Source organism: Nansenia antarctica (assembly GCF_963989245.1).
Source record: "Nansenia antarctica genome assembly, chromosome: 1".
Classification (NCBI taxonomy): domain Eukaryota; kingdom Metazoa; phylum Chordata; class Actinopteri; order Argentiniformes; family Microstomatidae; genus Nansenia; species Nansenia antarctica.
Genome location: NC_137674.1, coordinates 42808934 through 42826433, shown reverse-complemented (window position 1 = coordinate 42826433; position 17500 = coordinate 42808934). Strand labels below are relative to the sequence as shown.

Here is a 17500-nt window from a genome sequence, read left to right as displayed (position 1 = left end):
AAACGCCACATCGGCTCCGGAAAGTGAAAGGCACTAGTTCTCCTCCTCCAACTATCATAAGCGCTGATAAGATTTCTCCTCCACTCCTTCAAACCTTAATGGCATTTATTTGTTCACATTAGGGCCCGTTGGGTGCAGCGTGGGGACGGATACGCATTATGAGCTGGTGAGAATGAGAGTCAGGCACATTTCACAGTTGACTAGTCCCTGACTAAGCACACCCGACGCATGTTTGATTCTTTCACACTCCAGCGATGACAGGGGGGCCTACTTGACACCCAAACACGCTGCACAAAGCTCATTGGGACCCTGTGTGTGTGGGTATGATGCTTGATGGAGAAGTTGGGTGCTTTACATCCACAGACATAGTGTACATATATTCAAGCACACACACACACACACACACATACAGTACACACGGTATACATGCACATAGGTGCATGTGCACACACACGCACGCACACACACACACACACACATAAATCATACATAAATAGACACAAACAAAAACACACGCAAACACCCAGGTTGGTACAGGCTCCAGACTCCCCGAGGTTTGATGAGTGAAATGGATTAAGCCCCTGTGATCAATAGCCTGAGCGAATACACAGATTATCAGATTAACATCAGTCCCCCTGCTGGCAAGGGGAGCCAGAGAATACATTAATGGCGCTTCTCTATTGACCAGACCGGGACGGTACAGGACGGCACTCATTTGTATCTTACCCGTACCGTATTTTCAGAAACGCTTCTCCATTATACACAACAGACCTGCCTCCCAGAATGCATTTTGCACCGGCCGGCACCGGGGATTTTAAATCCTCCATTTTAAACCTCCATTGGCTAAAAGCTGTAATTTTGGCTCTACAAGTGTTAACATGTCATTTTATTAAGTTTGAATATGTTAGACTGTAGGTGCCTTGGCCAGATACAATTAATTATACCTCAGGTTATTTTTCTTTACAAAGACTATCTTATAGAACAGGCCTGTGTTGCATGTGTCTATGTGGTTAGAAGGTCTATGCCTGAGGGAGATCACAGTAATTCATGAAACGGATTATTAATTCGAAATGATTGTTTTTATTTACCTCAAAAATCTTCATTCCACCTCTTGCAATCATCCACTAGCTAGCATTAGATTGTAATTGTGCAATTGCTAATGATGATGGGTGCAGTTAGGGCTCTGTTAAATAAAGATTGATTTCATTGTCTCTCTGGTGACACAAGCAAAGCTTCTCAGCAATGAATTGAGGTTGTTGCTTTGTTCTTAGTTCCGCAGTAAAAGTGTGAGAAAATAACTGATCTACAGGGCACCAAAAACAGTTCTTCAAAGGGTTCTACTCTACAGGGACAAGCTGAATAACCCTTTTTTTCTAAGAGTGTACTGTTTTGTAGCCTTGGTCACTCTACAGGCTCCAATTTGCTGGGGAATATAATGTTGAGCAGAGTAAAAAAATATCCAACAAGTACTCTACAGCATGATGTTGAATGTTTTTGAGAAAACTATGATTATCCTATGAGAGTTTTAGTAAACAGTCTGAATATGCATGGCATACATCATGCAAATGCTAGTTGCAATATTTGAAACTTTCCATTGTCTCATCACGTCTACTTATTGTTAAAAAGGACATGTTTTTGCCACTTTTTGCAAGTGCAAATGGAGTCGTAAGTGTGCCTTTTGATCTAACTTGCCTCCTTGGTGCTTGGGAGCTGTCTGGCCCGTCATTGTTGCAGACACCAGAGCTAGCTGCATTAGCACTAGCATTAATGGCTAAGCAAGGTGAGGTGGATAGCAGCTAGTCGCTAACAGGCTAATGGCTCTTTTCTTATCTCTCCCCTGCAGTGAGTACGGCTGCCCCCTGGCCAAGAAGAGGAAAACACTGGACAGACAGCCCCTGGAGCCTGACCCCAAAAGGAAAGCTTTCATAAACCACATGGACAACTCCACTATGGAGGAGTGCTACGAGACGGACGGAACAGAGGAGATAGATGACAGGGAAGAGGAAGAAGAGGAGGAGCAGGAGAGAGAGGGAGTGGAGGAGGATGAGGAGGAGGTCGAGGAGGAAGAGGAGGGGTACTCGGAGGACAATGAGGAGCAGATGGAGCAGGAGGAAGTGGAGGTGGAGAGAGGGGAGGGAGAGGGGGAGGAGGAGGTAGAGGTGGAACAAGAGGAGGAGGAGGAGGGGGTAGAGGAGGAGGAGGACGACGAGGAAGACGAGGAAGAGGAGGAGTATGAGGAGGACTATGACGAGGAGAGTCGTAGCCAAGGTGAGGATCCCTTGCATTCCTTTGTTGCACCAAATACATGTTTTTCATTAGGCTATCTATGGTAAATGGACTGCACTTACAGTATATAGCGCCTTTATCCAAAGCGCTTTACAACGACCTCTCATTCACCCATCCAAACACACATTCACACACCAATGGCGGCAAGCTGCCATGCAAGGCGCCAGCCCGCTCACTGGAAGCTCAAGGACACTTCGACATGTGGCCAGCCGGGGCTCGAACCACCGATCTACCAACCTTGCGATCATTAGACGGCGGCTCTACCAACTGCGCCACAGCCGCCCCAAGGCAACATTATCTAGGCAACGTGTTTGTTTTTAGAATATTAATGAACGTAAATGTCAGTGATTCACAGTCGTCAGTTACAGTACTTTCTACACTGAATAATATTCAACGTATGTATGTTGAGGCATATTTTGTCCCTGTGCTGTGCTGCATTTGATAGTGTGTGATAATTTTCTGTTGGATGTTGGTTATGAGATTTCTCATAATTCTTCCTATATTGATCAGGTTTGCTGCCTGGCACGCTGTTTATTGGTTTCACATGCAATTTTATATATATATAACCACATACAACCTGTGATGAAATCCCAGCCAGGCACAGCACCTTAATTATATTATTTGGTTCACACTGTGATCAGTTATTCCTTTGATCTTGTTTGTTTGTGTTTGAGTTATTTATTCATCTATTTCTTTGTACATATTCTTTTTTATTTATTTTTTAAACCTATATGACTAGTTACTGGACATGAAACATAATTTTCAGAGCTTGCTCAAACATCTCACCAGGAATGAAGGGGCGCTTCGGCTGCAAACTGTTCTTTTGGCTCTGTCATTTTGGTTGATTGTCGTTACCTGCAGACAGAGCAATCTTATACAAAGTTTAAAAGCAGCCTGGATCTTGTTCTCTCGCGCACACACACACACACACACACACACACACACACACACACACACACACACAAACACACACACACACACAAACACACACACACAGACACACACACACACACACACACACAGACACACACACATATACACACACACACACACACACACACACACACACACAGACCCTTTTAACACCCTCCACGGGAGTTGAAAGCAAAGCACTGTCTGTCAAACCCACCTAATCTCAGAGAAAAATGCCCTGGAAATAGAGGAACAAATCTCCAAACAGTACAGTAAAAGCAGCGACAATAAATGCTAATGTAGCATTCATGCACTGACATCATGTTAAAGGGCAATCTGGGATTCAACCAACAACGAAGCAGTCACCCCACCACATTTTTGGGTAAACAGCTGAGGTATGGGACTGGAGAAATGTAGCCACTCTTAAATAGACAGAACTATGGTTGCAAGAACTGACCATAAATGAGATCAAAATGATATAGTTTAACCATGTTTTGAAGCTATACACTCTTTGTTTACAATGACATTGTTTACAAACAAGCATATATTTGGGTTTGTGTTGGGGTAAGACAGTTTAACTAAGCTCATGAGGCATTCATAAGTACAAAATATGTACCAATCCCAGATTGTCTCTTTAATAGGTGTCAGAGAGTGCAGAGATTTGTCTAAAAGAGTAGTTTTGTTAGAAGAGTAGTTTCTCCCCGTTTGTACTCATCATAGACGTTACTGTGGTAAAGCCTAGAAAATAATCTCTCCATAGAGATGACTGTGTAGGCAACGTTATGTCTGGGTTGGAGACTGGGGGCGTGATAGATGTTCCCCTCCATGTGTTGTCTCCCGCTCTGACGTGGCCAAGCACCAGATTTGGCAAGTTTCTCTCCAACAGATTCTGCTTTGCACCCCCGCTTCCCAGATAGGACCTGACAGTGCCTTCAAGTCCAATTAAGAGTGGAGATCTGAGAGAGAGGGTGTGTTAACCCTTATTGGTGTGAAGCTCTCCCTAATAGAAGTGTTGAGGTGTCTTACCCTCCTCCCTCACTCACTGTACTCTCTCTCTCTTTCTCTCTCTGTCTCTCTCTCTCTCTCTCTCTCTCTCTCTCTCTCTCTCTCTGTCTCTCTCTCTCTCTTCCTCTCTTTCATAATAAACCTCTGACTGACATTTATTGGATATTTATTCCGTAGTCACAGGCATCGGTGTTATTGCTCATAGATGAACAACTGTAGGACTCAGAATTGTGTGTATAGTCTACCTGGATATGCCATGTTGCCCTGTTCTTCCTCCGATTGTGTATTGAGAGTTTGCAAAGGTGGGTCTGAGCAAGGCACTGCGGATAATCACTGATTGACAAATTACTTTTTTGATCAAAAATAATTAATTAGTGAATTAATGAATTAATTATTTTATAAAGATGATCGAATCTATGCCAACAGAGATTCTCAGTCGATGGACTCTAGTCAGGGTCCTTGCTTGCAGTTCTGGATGCGTACTTTGAATTCCCTTGCATCCTATTGGTCACTAAGCCATACTGCCATCTGGGGATGGGAGGACAAAATTGCACCTTTGTAAATGTTTTATTTTTATTTCTACAATAGATAATTCGCTCTACTTGCATTATAATTTCTCTCATATCCTTCAAGACAGAGGTGCTAGAGGCAGATTCCAATCTTGGAAATGTAATATAGGTGGCATTGTTATGGTTCTCTGTGTTTCTCAATGGGATGCATACCACTGCGTTGCTAATCCAAGCCAATTCAGAGCAGTGCAATCTCTCTGTTCCCCCCTTCAATCTGTTTCGCCTCCCTATCCCCTTTGTGTACCTTGATTGCTCTTCAAATTGCTTTCCTGGGCCATGTTTCAAACCATTACAAATGAAACCTCTGGTGGGGTGCTGTTAGAAAGCTTCCACTGTCAAAATATGTGCTTGGTCATTCGTGACTGTTCTCTCCCCGGTCCAGAACCCTCACCCAAGCCTGTGGTGTTGCTCTCTCATTAGATTGGAAAGTGTGTATGTATGTATGTGTGTGTGTGTGTGTGTGTGTGTGTGTGTGTGTGTGTACATTTGTATACATGTGTGTGTGTGTGTGTGTGTGTGTGTGTGTGTGTGTATGTGTGTGTGTGTGTACATCTATGTGTGTGTGTGTGTGTGTACATTTGTATACATGCATGTGTGTGTGTTAGACCTCTGCAGCTCATCCAGAATGCTGCTGCCCGGCTGGTATTCAACCTCCCCAAATACTCGCATGTCACCCCTCTCCTTCGCACCCTGCACTGGCTCCCGATAGCAGCTCGCATCAGATTCAAGACCCTGGTGCTTGCATACCAGGCAGCTAAAGGGACAGCCCCTGCCTACCTGAAGGAAATGGTAACCCCCCAAACCCCTGCCCGCTCACTCCGCTCCTCCACCTCGGCTGGCCGACTGGCCCCACCTCCTCTACACAGCAGTCGGGCTGCCCGATCACGTCTCTTCACAACACTGGCTCCCCGCTGGTGGAATGAGCTCCCCACGGCCGTCAGAACGGCTGAGTCACTACCCATCTTCCGTCGTAGACTGAAGACCCATCTCTTCAGGTTACATCTTAACTGCTCCTCCTGAGACATCTTCTGACCCTTACCACTACGTCTCCTAAAGACACCCGCTTTCCCCTCTACTGTGTCCCTAAGAACTTCTATTGCCCCCTTGTACTGTTTCTCAGTTTCTCCCGAAAAAAAAAAAAAAAGTTTTAGTAGAAGGCGATAGGGAGAAGGTTTTTTCTTCTATCAGTGGCCCCGGGCCCGAGCTAGATTACTCTTCCTGCAACGAATGGTGGATTGCTGATTCACATGCTTAGTATTCAAATGTATTGATTGTAAGTCACTTTGGAATAAGGCGTCTGCTAAATGCCAAAAATGTAAATGTAAATGTAAATGTGTGTGTGTGTGTGTGTGTGTGTGTGTGCGTGTGCGTGCATTTGTTTGTTTGTTTGTTTGTGTGTGTGTGTGTGTGTGTGTGTGTGTGTGTGTGTGTGTGTGTGTGTGTGTGTGTGTGCTTGTGTATGCATGTACAGTATATGAGCTTACATTCTCTCATGCCTCATTTTACCCCTTTGATCTGTCTCCAATGGAAATGTTCATGTTCACAAGCATGTGTATTGAGATTGCCAACCAGTCTTGAACCTGGCGATAATTAATACTTCATCACGGACGATTACACTTCAGTAGTACTTTTGTCAGGTGATTTTCTCGCTCCCTCAAGAAACCAGTATTTCTATGTAGGCCTCTGGGTTTTTTCTCTCTGTAGGAATGTACGTAAGTAGCAATAGTGTGACACCGGTGTGAACGATGAGCTCTTGACACTTCAGGGCGGAAATACGAGTGGGGCGATTGGAAGTGCTCTAGAGAGCGGGTGCTTGAAATTACTGACAGGAGAGGTTCAGTAACCTTTTGTAGCCTGTCAGAATCAATTAAGCAGTGAAAAGAATCCTAAAGATTCTGTTGATTGGGCAAAAAGTACCTTCGCTGGAAAAGAGTGAATGGCAAGCTGTAGGGGTGCATATTATTCTATGAACGTAATGGCTCATTTCGCAGTTAACATTGAAAGCGAGACAGGCAAGGTTTTTAACTTTAAAAATGCTCTTCCGCTCAAAAGATTTCTTGCTGAGCTTTCCTAGACTAAAGGAAATACTCAATTGCTCAAACCTGCAGCTTGATGCGTAATGTTAGTTACTTAGACATCAACTAAACATGCTTGTTGTAGAAGAGGATTCCTTCTTAATGACTGGATGGGTGAATGACATGATAAATGTAAACTCTTCTTTATGCTTTATGTATCCAGACACAAACAGTCGTCCAGTTTCTAAATACATTGATTGAATGAATGAGGTCTTCAAGTCTTAGAGCACCCTTTCAGGGAATGTCTGTAGGTTGCTGTGTATTGTACAAAGGTTGGTACAGAGACGCAACCAAAGTATCTCACTGGAAGAGACTTTTCAAACCATGTCAGCCATGTCACTTCCTCTGCTGATTTACAATTCAGTTCTCAAGCTGCCGTTAAGATCCTGAAAGTACATTAATAGTGGATGCAAAGAGTTCCTTATCCAATTTATTCGGGCCAAGCTCCGAAATCAGATTTACCAGTAAAATAGAATGAGGGAAATTCAATTACAAAGCATTTTGTTCTTGTTTTTTCCTACAGAGGACGATCAGATGAGCCATGGTGGCAGCCATCCCAAATCCAGTCAGACAGGGGAGAAGGACGACAACAACAATGAAGATTACGAGAACTACGATGAACTTGTGGCTAAGTCTCTGCTCAACCTGGGCAAGATCGCAGAGGACGCCGCCTACCGCGCCATGACAGAGTCCGAGATGAACAGCAACTCCTCCAACAGTGCTGAGGAAGAGGAGGAGGAGGAAGAGGAGGAGGAAGAGGAGGAAGAAGAAGAGGAGGAGGAGGAAGAGGAGGATGAAGAGGACGGTGAGGTGCCCCACTCGCAGAAGGCCCAGCTGACTCTGGATGTAGACAGCGATGTGGTGAGGGAGACGGTGGATTCGCTCAAACTGCTGGCGCAGGGACACGGGGCTGTGCTCTCTGACAACCTGGACGACCAGGAGTATGAGGACGAAAATGGGGAGGGAGGTGGTGGTGGATGTGCCCGAGGGCCTGGACAGGGTGGTAGTAGTGGGCAAGGTAAGACAAACAGCAATGGGCAGGTAGAAGAGAGCGACGAGGAGGTGTGCCTGAGCAGCCTGGAGTGTTTGCGGAACCAGTGCTTTGACCTGGCACGCAAACTGAGCGAGACACAACCAGCCGACCGGATGGGACATCCCCAGCAGATTCATCCGGCTGGGGGAGAGGCACAGCAACATCCTCACCAACAGGGCTATGGGGACCTCCAGCAGAGCTCTGAGGAGAGGCGGACGCTGGAAAGGAACTATTCTGACATGGTCAACTTGATGAAGCTGGAGGAGCAGCTGAGCCCGCGCTCCAAGGCCTTCTCCAGCTGTACTCAGGACGACCGTTATCACAGCCGCAACCACGACCGGGACGAGGACACCACCTCGGTGACGTCGGACCGCTCGGAGGAGGTCTTTGACATGACCAAGGGCAACCTGTCACTGCTGGAGAAGGCCATTGCACTCGAGTCAGAGCGTGCCAAGGCCATGCGGGATAAGATGGCCGCAGAGGCTGCAAGGCGGGACGGGGTGAGGTATCACCACCAGGAGCATGGCTCGCGACATGGCTACAGCGAGGAGCGCAAAGCCCGGCTCCACGATGGCATGAAGAAACCCTACTACCATAAAGGTGAAATTGGCCACAAATGGCTGAACACACACACACACACACACACACACAGACACACACACACACAAATGTGTACTGTACACACATACAGGACCAAACTGAACTTGTCCTAAATTTGGCAGTCAAGTATCATCCTTTTTTGCAACATAAAGGTAATTTGGACTTGGAAGGGGATGCATAAGACAGTTTTTATGGCTCATTTAGCAGCAGTGCGCTGACTGTACCGCTGTATGCTGCCACAACAGTAGACATGTCTACACTAGCTCTCTCACCTTCCTCAGGTATAAAAATGTATGTCAGTCTGGTAAAGTGCACTGCTCGGCTTAGCATCGGGCCCTCTGTTTCAGAGATGGATGGCTCACGTGCATACTAGAAACCTCGCTATGACCCCGGGACAAGCTTTTTCAGCCAATTTGGAAATTCGCATTTCAACAACGGCGGCAGCGGCAGCAGCAGCTTATGTTGTTAAAATAGGCCAGCATGGCAACATCAGAGGCTAGGCTTGTCAGGCATAAGTAATGGCAATCTGCACGGCCCGTTAGGACTGCAAATCTCATCCCTGCGATACAGGCTGGGCTAAAGCTGCCTATTTTTAAACCTGAGAAATAGAAATAAAATAGACCCCCGTCGCCTCCGAAAGAGAATCATATAGTCTAACTGAAATTTGGTTTTTAGGAAATATGTCCTTCTATGTTCCAAAAGGGAATAATGAAGAGTATTTTCTATTGGTTTACTTAGTAAAGCATCTTTCTGCTGTGACTAGTCTTTTATTGGCTGTTAGACCTTCATATATTCATACTGTACTCCTATACTGAATTCTCATACAATTATGTTTCAAGGTTGGTTGTTAATTTGAAACACAATGAACCTGTACATGACAGATACCATATTTAGCTCAATGGCCTCACTGCCCAGGCACAAAGGGGGTACATTATTCATACTTTATCCAGACTTGAAGGCCAAAAGTGACATTTACAATTGGTTGTTCTTGTGCTCCCCTCGTTTACTGTTCGATTATTAGTCATAAACATTATATTAGTGTAACAATTCTACACAAGATAAGGGGAGTAATGCATTTCATAGACACCCACAAGGAAGAGGTCAGATAAGAGCAACAAATATGAAGGTTGTTATTCTCAGTAGGCTCATATTAAAACACAAATGTAACATAAATGCTAATTTCACAAGCACGCTGTGGCCCCTGCATCGCACTAATGTGAGAATAATGAGAGGATGTGTGGCCGTTGCATCATGATAACATCTTTCCCCTGGTGAGACACTCATTGACCAGGGTTCCTGTATGATTTATAAAAATCGTTCTTTCAAAGGAAAGACTGGCAGCTTGAGAAAAACACGAGGTGGAGAGGGAAATTGAACAGTACCAGAATGACCGATAACGAATGACAGGCGCACTGACTGCACATTAATTATCCAGAGATGGTATGGTAATGGTGGCCATTTGCTATGCAAAGCGCGGCCTGTCCCCAGCCACAATCGATATCCTCTGCTTTCTAATGTGCATTCCACTTGACTGCCTCCACTCCCTGCCATGAAGCAGTCAAGGTGTAGACGCCATGGTGTGTGTGTGTGTGTGTGTGTGTGTATGTGTATGTGTATGTGTGTGCGTGTGCGTGTGCGTGTGCGTGTGCGTGTGCGTGTGCGTGTGCGCGTGCGCGTGCGTGTGCGTGTGTGTGGGTGGGTGGGTGGGTAGGTGGGTTGTGGGTGTTCGAGTGTGTATGGATTTTGTGTGCACATGTCTGTCTGTCCGTCTGCCTATCCAGTTATCTGTGTGTGCGTGTATGTTGATATGCAACTATAGCTTAATATCTGAGACTGTGATTGATGTCAAACACAGTGCACAGTGAGAGAGAGAAAGCCAATTACCGTGCTCTTTCATATACAGTTTCAGTCCTACAGTATTATTGCTGCTTTATGTCTGCATAAGCTATAGCTATAAAGCTAGACATGACAGAGCCACATTGTACCAATCCCATGTGCCCTGATAGGACAACGACAGAGGAAGGACCTCTGTCCTATAAGGGGATAATGAGGTGCTCCTGATGTATGATGTTCTGATGTTTGAGACGGGGAATTCAACCAGTGACTCACTCCCAATGTATGAGTAGGTGTATAGTATCTGTACTATCTCTCCCTCTCCCTCCCCTTCTCCCTCTCCTTCTCCCTCACCCACCCCCCCTCCACTCTCTCTCTACCAATTACCAAGTTACATCAGTCTCTAAAACTTTAATTAGCGGTCTGTCTCTCTGTGGTTCTGGCTAAGAGCACTTCTCTTTCCTTCCTCTCACCACTCACGCATACTGCCCCACTCTTACTGTGTGTGTGTTATCTGATATGCCATTCATATGCTGTAGCTCACAAGCAATAAACAGCCAAGCTAAGAGATCCTTTAATCGTAATGATCATGTGAACAGAATACAAAGGTGTCACAATAAACATAGCATCCAAGCACCCAAGATGTTTTCTTGTTTTCTCAGCTGATGTCATTTGAAGGTGGGCTAAGGCACCTGAGAGATGATGCAGGTTGGCATGGGATGGCATCATTGCTTTTGGATGGTAACAGTAGCTGATCAAGCTTTTCGAGAAAGGGAGAGGGTGAGGTTGGGCACAGGAAAGACAATCCTCTCCGGTGTGTGTGTGTGTGTGTGTGTGTGTGTGTGTGTGTGTGTGTGTGTGTGTGTGTGTGTGTGTGTCTGTGTGTGTGTCTGTGTCTGTGTGTGTGCCACACCCAGCTCTTCTTATGTGTATAGTGGGTATGAATCTCTCAAAGACAAAGAGACAGGGGTTTCAATTGATGGGTGTAGGATGGGTGTGACAGGTCTCACCTAATTTGATCATGATGGTGTTTATCCATTTCATTAACAACGTTAACATGTATGAGATAATAAGTAGAGAAAGTCAAACTTACTTTGGCTTGAGCACATTAATACCTGTTCCTTTAGACAGCTGTGATCTTTTTTCAACAAGACCTTAAATAGCCCTGAATGTGAAATATGTTCGGTTACTATGGCAATACCAAACCTCACCTTATGCTATATTTTCTGGAACTTCCCTTGTGGCTCATTGAAGTCTGTGTTGAGTGTGAGATGCCGCTTTTAGCCTGCAAACAACTGATGTTGTTGCTATGGTGTTGCTATGGTTTCACATACACATTTCACGTACAATTCACTGGGGTCAAGTGCGCAAATGCAGCAATGAGGCAAGGTAATGTATCTAACTCTCTGGCTTTGTCTGTGTGTGTTTGTGTTTGTGTTTGTGTGTGTGTGTATGTGTGTGTGTGTGTGTGTGTGTGTGTGTATATGTGTGTGTGTATGTGTGTATGACTGTTTGTGTGTGTGTATGTGAACAGATTCATCGCGCTCAGAGAAGAAAGACAGCCGATGCCCGACCCCAGGCTGCGATGGCACGGGTCACGTGACAGGGTTGTACCCTCACCACCGGAGCCTGTCTGGGTGTCCGCACAAAGACAGGGTGCCACCAGAAAGTAAGAACATCAAACACACACATACACACACACACACACACACACACACACACACACACACACACATACCGCTCACCTTGCCTGTTGACAAAACCTGTGACTCTTCAGTTTGTATGAGGGATCTGCATGTTCCCACTTTCTATTTGTTTTGTCTGAATGTTGTTCATTGTGGCTGCTCCATCTTTGTTGTGGTTGCTTGTGTGTTTGTCATTCAGGTGGCGAGTGCATTGTAAGGTCATTCGGGCTCCAGCTGGTCTCCTTTTGTGACCTTTGGCATGGGGTCATGGGTTTGTTTGTTTGTGTCAGTCTAAAGCTGATTGCCTGCCCAGTGTACCATCTAACGACGAGGGGAAATGAGGCCTCGGTGGTACAGACTTGGCAGCAGTCTAGAGAACTGAATGGTGGGACTGTCAAGGAACTGTCAATCACTTATCTACTGGACTGCATGTTGCTTATTGCTCCATTGGGTTAGCTAAACTAATGATTGACAGCCTGTGATAGTCCCACTCACTATAAGATTCATAGATCTCTTTTGACTACACTGTAAACAATTAATGAATGACATAACAAACATGTTATGTTTTTTCAGACATTCACAGACCCTGTTCACAACGACAAACCATAAAAATACAGTTTATTACACTATCTCAAACAACCGTAATTACTGTAATTACACACTTACTTTTATTTCACATATACATTAAATTAAATTCATATTTATTCAATGTTAAAATAGGCAATGTCCTATGTTTAGAAATGCTATAAAGCTATGATAATGAATGTAAAATGAAAGATATGTAATGTTATTTCACAAATATCGATACCTTGTTCACAACAATAAACCGCAAAAATATAGTTCATTACACTGACTCACGCATCAGTAATTAGTAATTATCAGTAATTAATCAGTAATTAAAGGATTTATTCATTGTCAAATGTCAAACAATTTATTATGTTTCAACGGTATGTAAACAAATGTAGAATAAAAGATACATTCACTGTTGTTCCACAGATGTTGATCCAAAATCACAAAAATAAACCGTAATAATATGGCAATTTACACTGAAAGTAGTGACCATTTATTTATGTAATTTTACAATATTTATAAGTATTTCTACAGCTTATTTTAACATATTAATTGTACTATTAAGACATTCAAAAGTGTGTATTAAAATTGGATGAATTTTAAATGTGTGAAAATAATTAACTATATTATTCTTTATTTTAACAAACGTAAATAACAGTATTTTTATGGCTCTTCTATGTTCTTTCTTATTTTACTGTAATTCGACAGCTCTTGACTGGCAACCCTGCTGCCAGAATTTCTAGTTTTTTTGGCTATTTCTTTTCTTTTTTTTCAGTGTACTGCTGTATTTTCTGCATATTTTCCTCCCCTGGATTCATACCATATCTGTGTTGTATGTTTTACAATTATTGTTTTAAAAAACTCTCTGCTGCTAAGGAGCACTTTAAAGTGTCCAATGGTAAGTCAAATCAACAGACTTGCTGTTGTTTGATTGCCAATAATAGAGTTGGTTTTATTCAAAAGGCTTGAATGTGCTCATCGTCACCAATGAGATTGATTAAGCCTCTGTCAGCTGCGCAATAAGCCCCATTCATTTGTTTGTATTCTTTGCTCAATTAAATTCAATTGAATGAATGGGGAATTATCATAGCTTTGAACAGTGGATCAACTGGGGTGGCAATAAACATTAGTCTTGAACGATGAGGGAGTCTGGAGTTTTCACCCTGGCTATTTGGTCTCATTCACCTTGTGCAAACTTCTCTATAAAATCTCCTTTACACGTTTCATTAACCTGCAGTAAGAAGATAAAGTTATGATCTGCCATGACCCAGACTGCAATCAAAAATAAAGAGGTCGTTGATAATGGCAGAGAAATTAGTTTGCATAAGAGATGGGCTTATAAAAGTTACCAGCTATCAAATGCGTCTCTTGTGGCTCTTAGCAGCATTGTAACAGCTAAGGTCTGTGGCCTGAAATGTGTGCTCCGACCAATTTTGAATGGTGAGAGTCTTTGACCTTGAGGGGATACAAACCCCAAAAAAGGATTTTGGAATAGGTTTTAATCGATTGTCACTGAATCTTTTGGATGTGATGTCCGTGTTCCCAACTCCTGTTCCTTATTTGTGTTGATCGAGCTGACTTTTGGGTACGATACATTTTGGAAATAAAAGGAAGGATACATTACCAATGATTTCCTCTCTCTATACTCATTGTGGGTTGTCCATTTCAGTTGTCAATTTTAGGGATTTTTGGTTGCCAACAGGTTATCATTGTGACACACACACACACACACACACACACACACACACACACACACACATGCACACAAGCAAACACACAAACACACACATGCACACATTCTTCTATTCCTCTAATCCCACATTATAGCCTAAATGCTATTGAAAGGTGACCTAGTTTGGGTAAAGTGAGGTATTGACAGGCCTTTGCTTATCTACCATCGAGAAGCCAAGCACCAGGTTTCACTTTTGAGGCTATCCCATTGGTTCCATTGTGCTAGGCAAACTCAATCAAGCACAGCTTAGTACTGAACCCAGGCCATCACACTGCCTGCAGGGCTGACTCACAAAAAGCCCCTCCTCCGATTAACACATTTGCCGTGTGAGTGGGCAATGTATTATTAATGAAATATCTTCATTTAATTTGGAAATCACACAGTGTGGCAAGACCGTTCCCAAGGAAATGTTTAAAACGAAGATTAAATGATGTCTCAGATTCCTTTTAGTGTTATGTTATGTTGTTTGTTAACAAATCAACCATTCCTAGTCATTATGAATGTGTCATGGGCAGGGAAAGCTTTGATATGTCATGCAGTGCCTTTTGGCATGTTAAGCTGGCAGCACCTCATCCAATTACTTCTACAGAGCCCTAATTATAATGTCAGGGGATGAGGATGATGAGGGTCAGAGTTTAAGGGGGTGATAATGATGAAGCTGACGCTGAGAGGAATCTTCCTGTAACGTGGGCATGGAGCTGACCCTTCCCCACACTCCCCCTCTGGTGGTTCTCAACTGGTTCCTCTCTCTCAGACATCCTTAGATCATTAATCTAATTGGGGAGTTGAGACAGTTATGGACTGTCTTAATGGTAAATGGTATTGAACGCTGAAGTATCTAATAATATGTCCAGGGAAACAGAGCATACTCTATTGAGAGAATGAAAGCCTCTATTTGTCTGGTATGATCCATTGATTTTGGGCATGTCTGTTGTTGCATGGTTGGTTGTTCTGCATTGGCAGCTCTCTTCCTTGCATGCCTCAAGCTTCTTCTGTCATCTGTTTATAGCTAAGTCCTACCACTCTTTAATGGCTTCCTTATATTCATAACTCCTTCTTCCATGAATACTGATGTGAAAGGGCCTGGAAAGGTGAACGCAATGTTACAAAGCCAAATCTGCCCTTTCAGACGAGTGTTCACGAGAGGTGAAGGGAAGAGGTCATTTTAGATTGCTGGGACACGGTCCTTAATGATGATGATAATAACCAAGTTGCTCACACACACTAATCGTTATGTCTGGTTGCGGGGCTTCTAACCTTCCCTATCTCTCGCTCTTCTTGTCTGTCTGAAGTCCTTGCTATGTATGAGAATGTTCTAAAGTGTCCTACGCGCGGCTGCACGGGACGTGGTCATGTCAATAGCAACAGGAACTCGCACAGAAGGTGAGGCATTTTCAAACACATTGCATCTCGGGTCAGTTTGACCCTTTTTTTGTCTTCAATGGCTGTTTGTTTCCTGATTTATTGTCCCGACATCCACCCTGTTTATCTTTGATCCTGCCGGGATCCTTTTTTTTATTTTTATTCAGTGTCAATCTGTTATTTTATTTATTTGTGTCCCCAAATTGCTACGTTGCTTTTTGTGTATAATATTGATGCAGAGAGACTTAAAAAACGAACAAAAAAGAAAACATGTATATTACTATGTGCATTATTTGTCCTGAAACAGGAACATACCAATGTAGCTTGCCTTGGAAATGTCCATGGAAACTATAGATATACCAAATTCAATGCCATAAAAAAAAAAAGAAGAAACCACACAATCACATAAAAAGAACCGCTAAGTGGAGAGAAGCTGACTGTGCTTGTTTGAAAGGTGAAACTGAAATAGCAGTGTTCTCCAGTCTGCTGTCAGACAGGGAGAGGTGGTGGTCGTGAGAGAGGAGTGTCACCCACAGCAGATGCTATGGGATTAAGGGCATAGCTGCAACCATTAGCACCTCTTCAATACCCAGGCAGGGGGGCAGGAAGGCTGCAGACCTGGGAAGACTGGAGCACCTCCCTGCTGTGGCTAGTGTCACTCACATACTGAAATACATCTATTCATCCTCAAATACCCACATAGAAACAGACTGTATACACAAAAGCAGACAACTGGTGCCAACATATGCATGCTCACACACACACACACACACACACACACACACACACACACACACACACACACACACACACACACACATACAGAACCTGCTGACAGGTAGCATTCCCACCTCACAAACACCCCTCACACTCCACCTGCACTGGCTTCAGGCCATAAGAACACTTCTCCACTGAGACTTAACAGTCATTACAGTTGACAAAATGAAGGAGAATAATAGGGAAATTAAAAATAACAAAGAGCCTTTGTCAGAATGTTGTTGATTGGCAGTATCTCCAGCAGATGTTCTCCAGTAATAGATCCTCTTTTAACCTTGGGAGCTTGGTGTGTGTGTGTGTGTGTGTGTGTGTGTGTGTGTGTGTGTGTGTGTGTGTGTGTGTGTGTGTGTGTGTGTGCATGTGCGTGTGCGTGTGAGTCGATTGTTGTGTGCAGGGGAATATTTCTACCTGCTCACATTGTCCATGTGGGAAGGTCTATTTTGTGAATTTTCTGAAGCCACTCAACCAGAAATAAGCAAGCTGTCGCCAACTGTGTTGTTATTAACATTGTTTGATGAAAATTAATGATTTCAGGTAGACAGCTAATCAAGAAGGAAAGACAGACTAACAGACAGGCAGACTGATGGACTGACACAGAGATACAAGGGCAGACACACAGACAGAACAGACACACAAACAGACAGGCAGGAAAGCAAACAGACAGACAGGCATTCAGTGGACCATGATGTACAATGATGTGGTCCTGTGTGGCTCAGTTGGTAAAGCATGGCTCTAGCAAAGCTAAGGTTGTGGGTTTATTTCCCTTTGGGACCATATATACAACAAAAAGCATGTGCTCAATGTACTATAAGTCGCTTGGGATAAAAGGGTTTGCTAACTGGTATATAATCATATATTATTATTACTATGAACATAAAGCGGTCTCAGATCCATCCTATCCCATAAACCTGCCGTTGTCCCACTCAACCCCACCGTTTCCCTTCCAGCCTGTCGGGGTGTCCTATTGCTGCAGCAGAGAAGCTGGCCAAAGCCCAGGAAAAGCAGACAGGCTGTGATGGCATTGGCCCCAAGTCCAACCAGGCTTCTGACCGCGTGCTGAG

At 43.8% G+C, this 17500-nt stretch overlaps 1 protein-coding gene across 1 annotated transcript in view; it reads left to right on the top strand.

Annotated features, from left to right (window-relative positions):
* LOC308175172 (myelin transcription factor 1-like protein) overlaps window positions 1-17500 on the top strand; it is a gene marked incomplete at both ends in the record, with an annotated part of 54627 nt that overhangs the window by 19830 nt on the left and 17297 nt on the right. Inside the window, 5 exons of the mRNA XM_080550204.1 lie at window positions 1844-2268; window positions 7371-8480; window positions 11848-11982; window positions 15593-15683; window positions 17387-17500. Coding sequence (XP_080406330.1) covers window positions 1844-2268; window positions 7371-8480; window positions 11848-11982; window positions 15593-15683; window positions 17387-17500 — 1875 coding nt within the window. The remainder of the gene's footprint in view (window positions 1-1843; window positions 2269-7370; window positions 8481-11847; window positions 11983-15592; window positions 15684-17386) is intronic.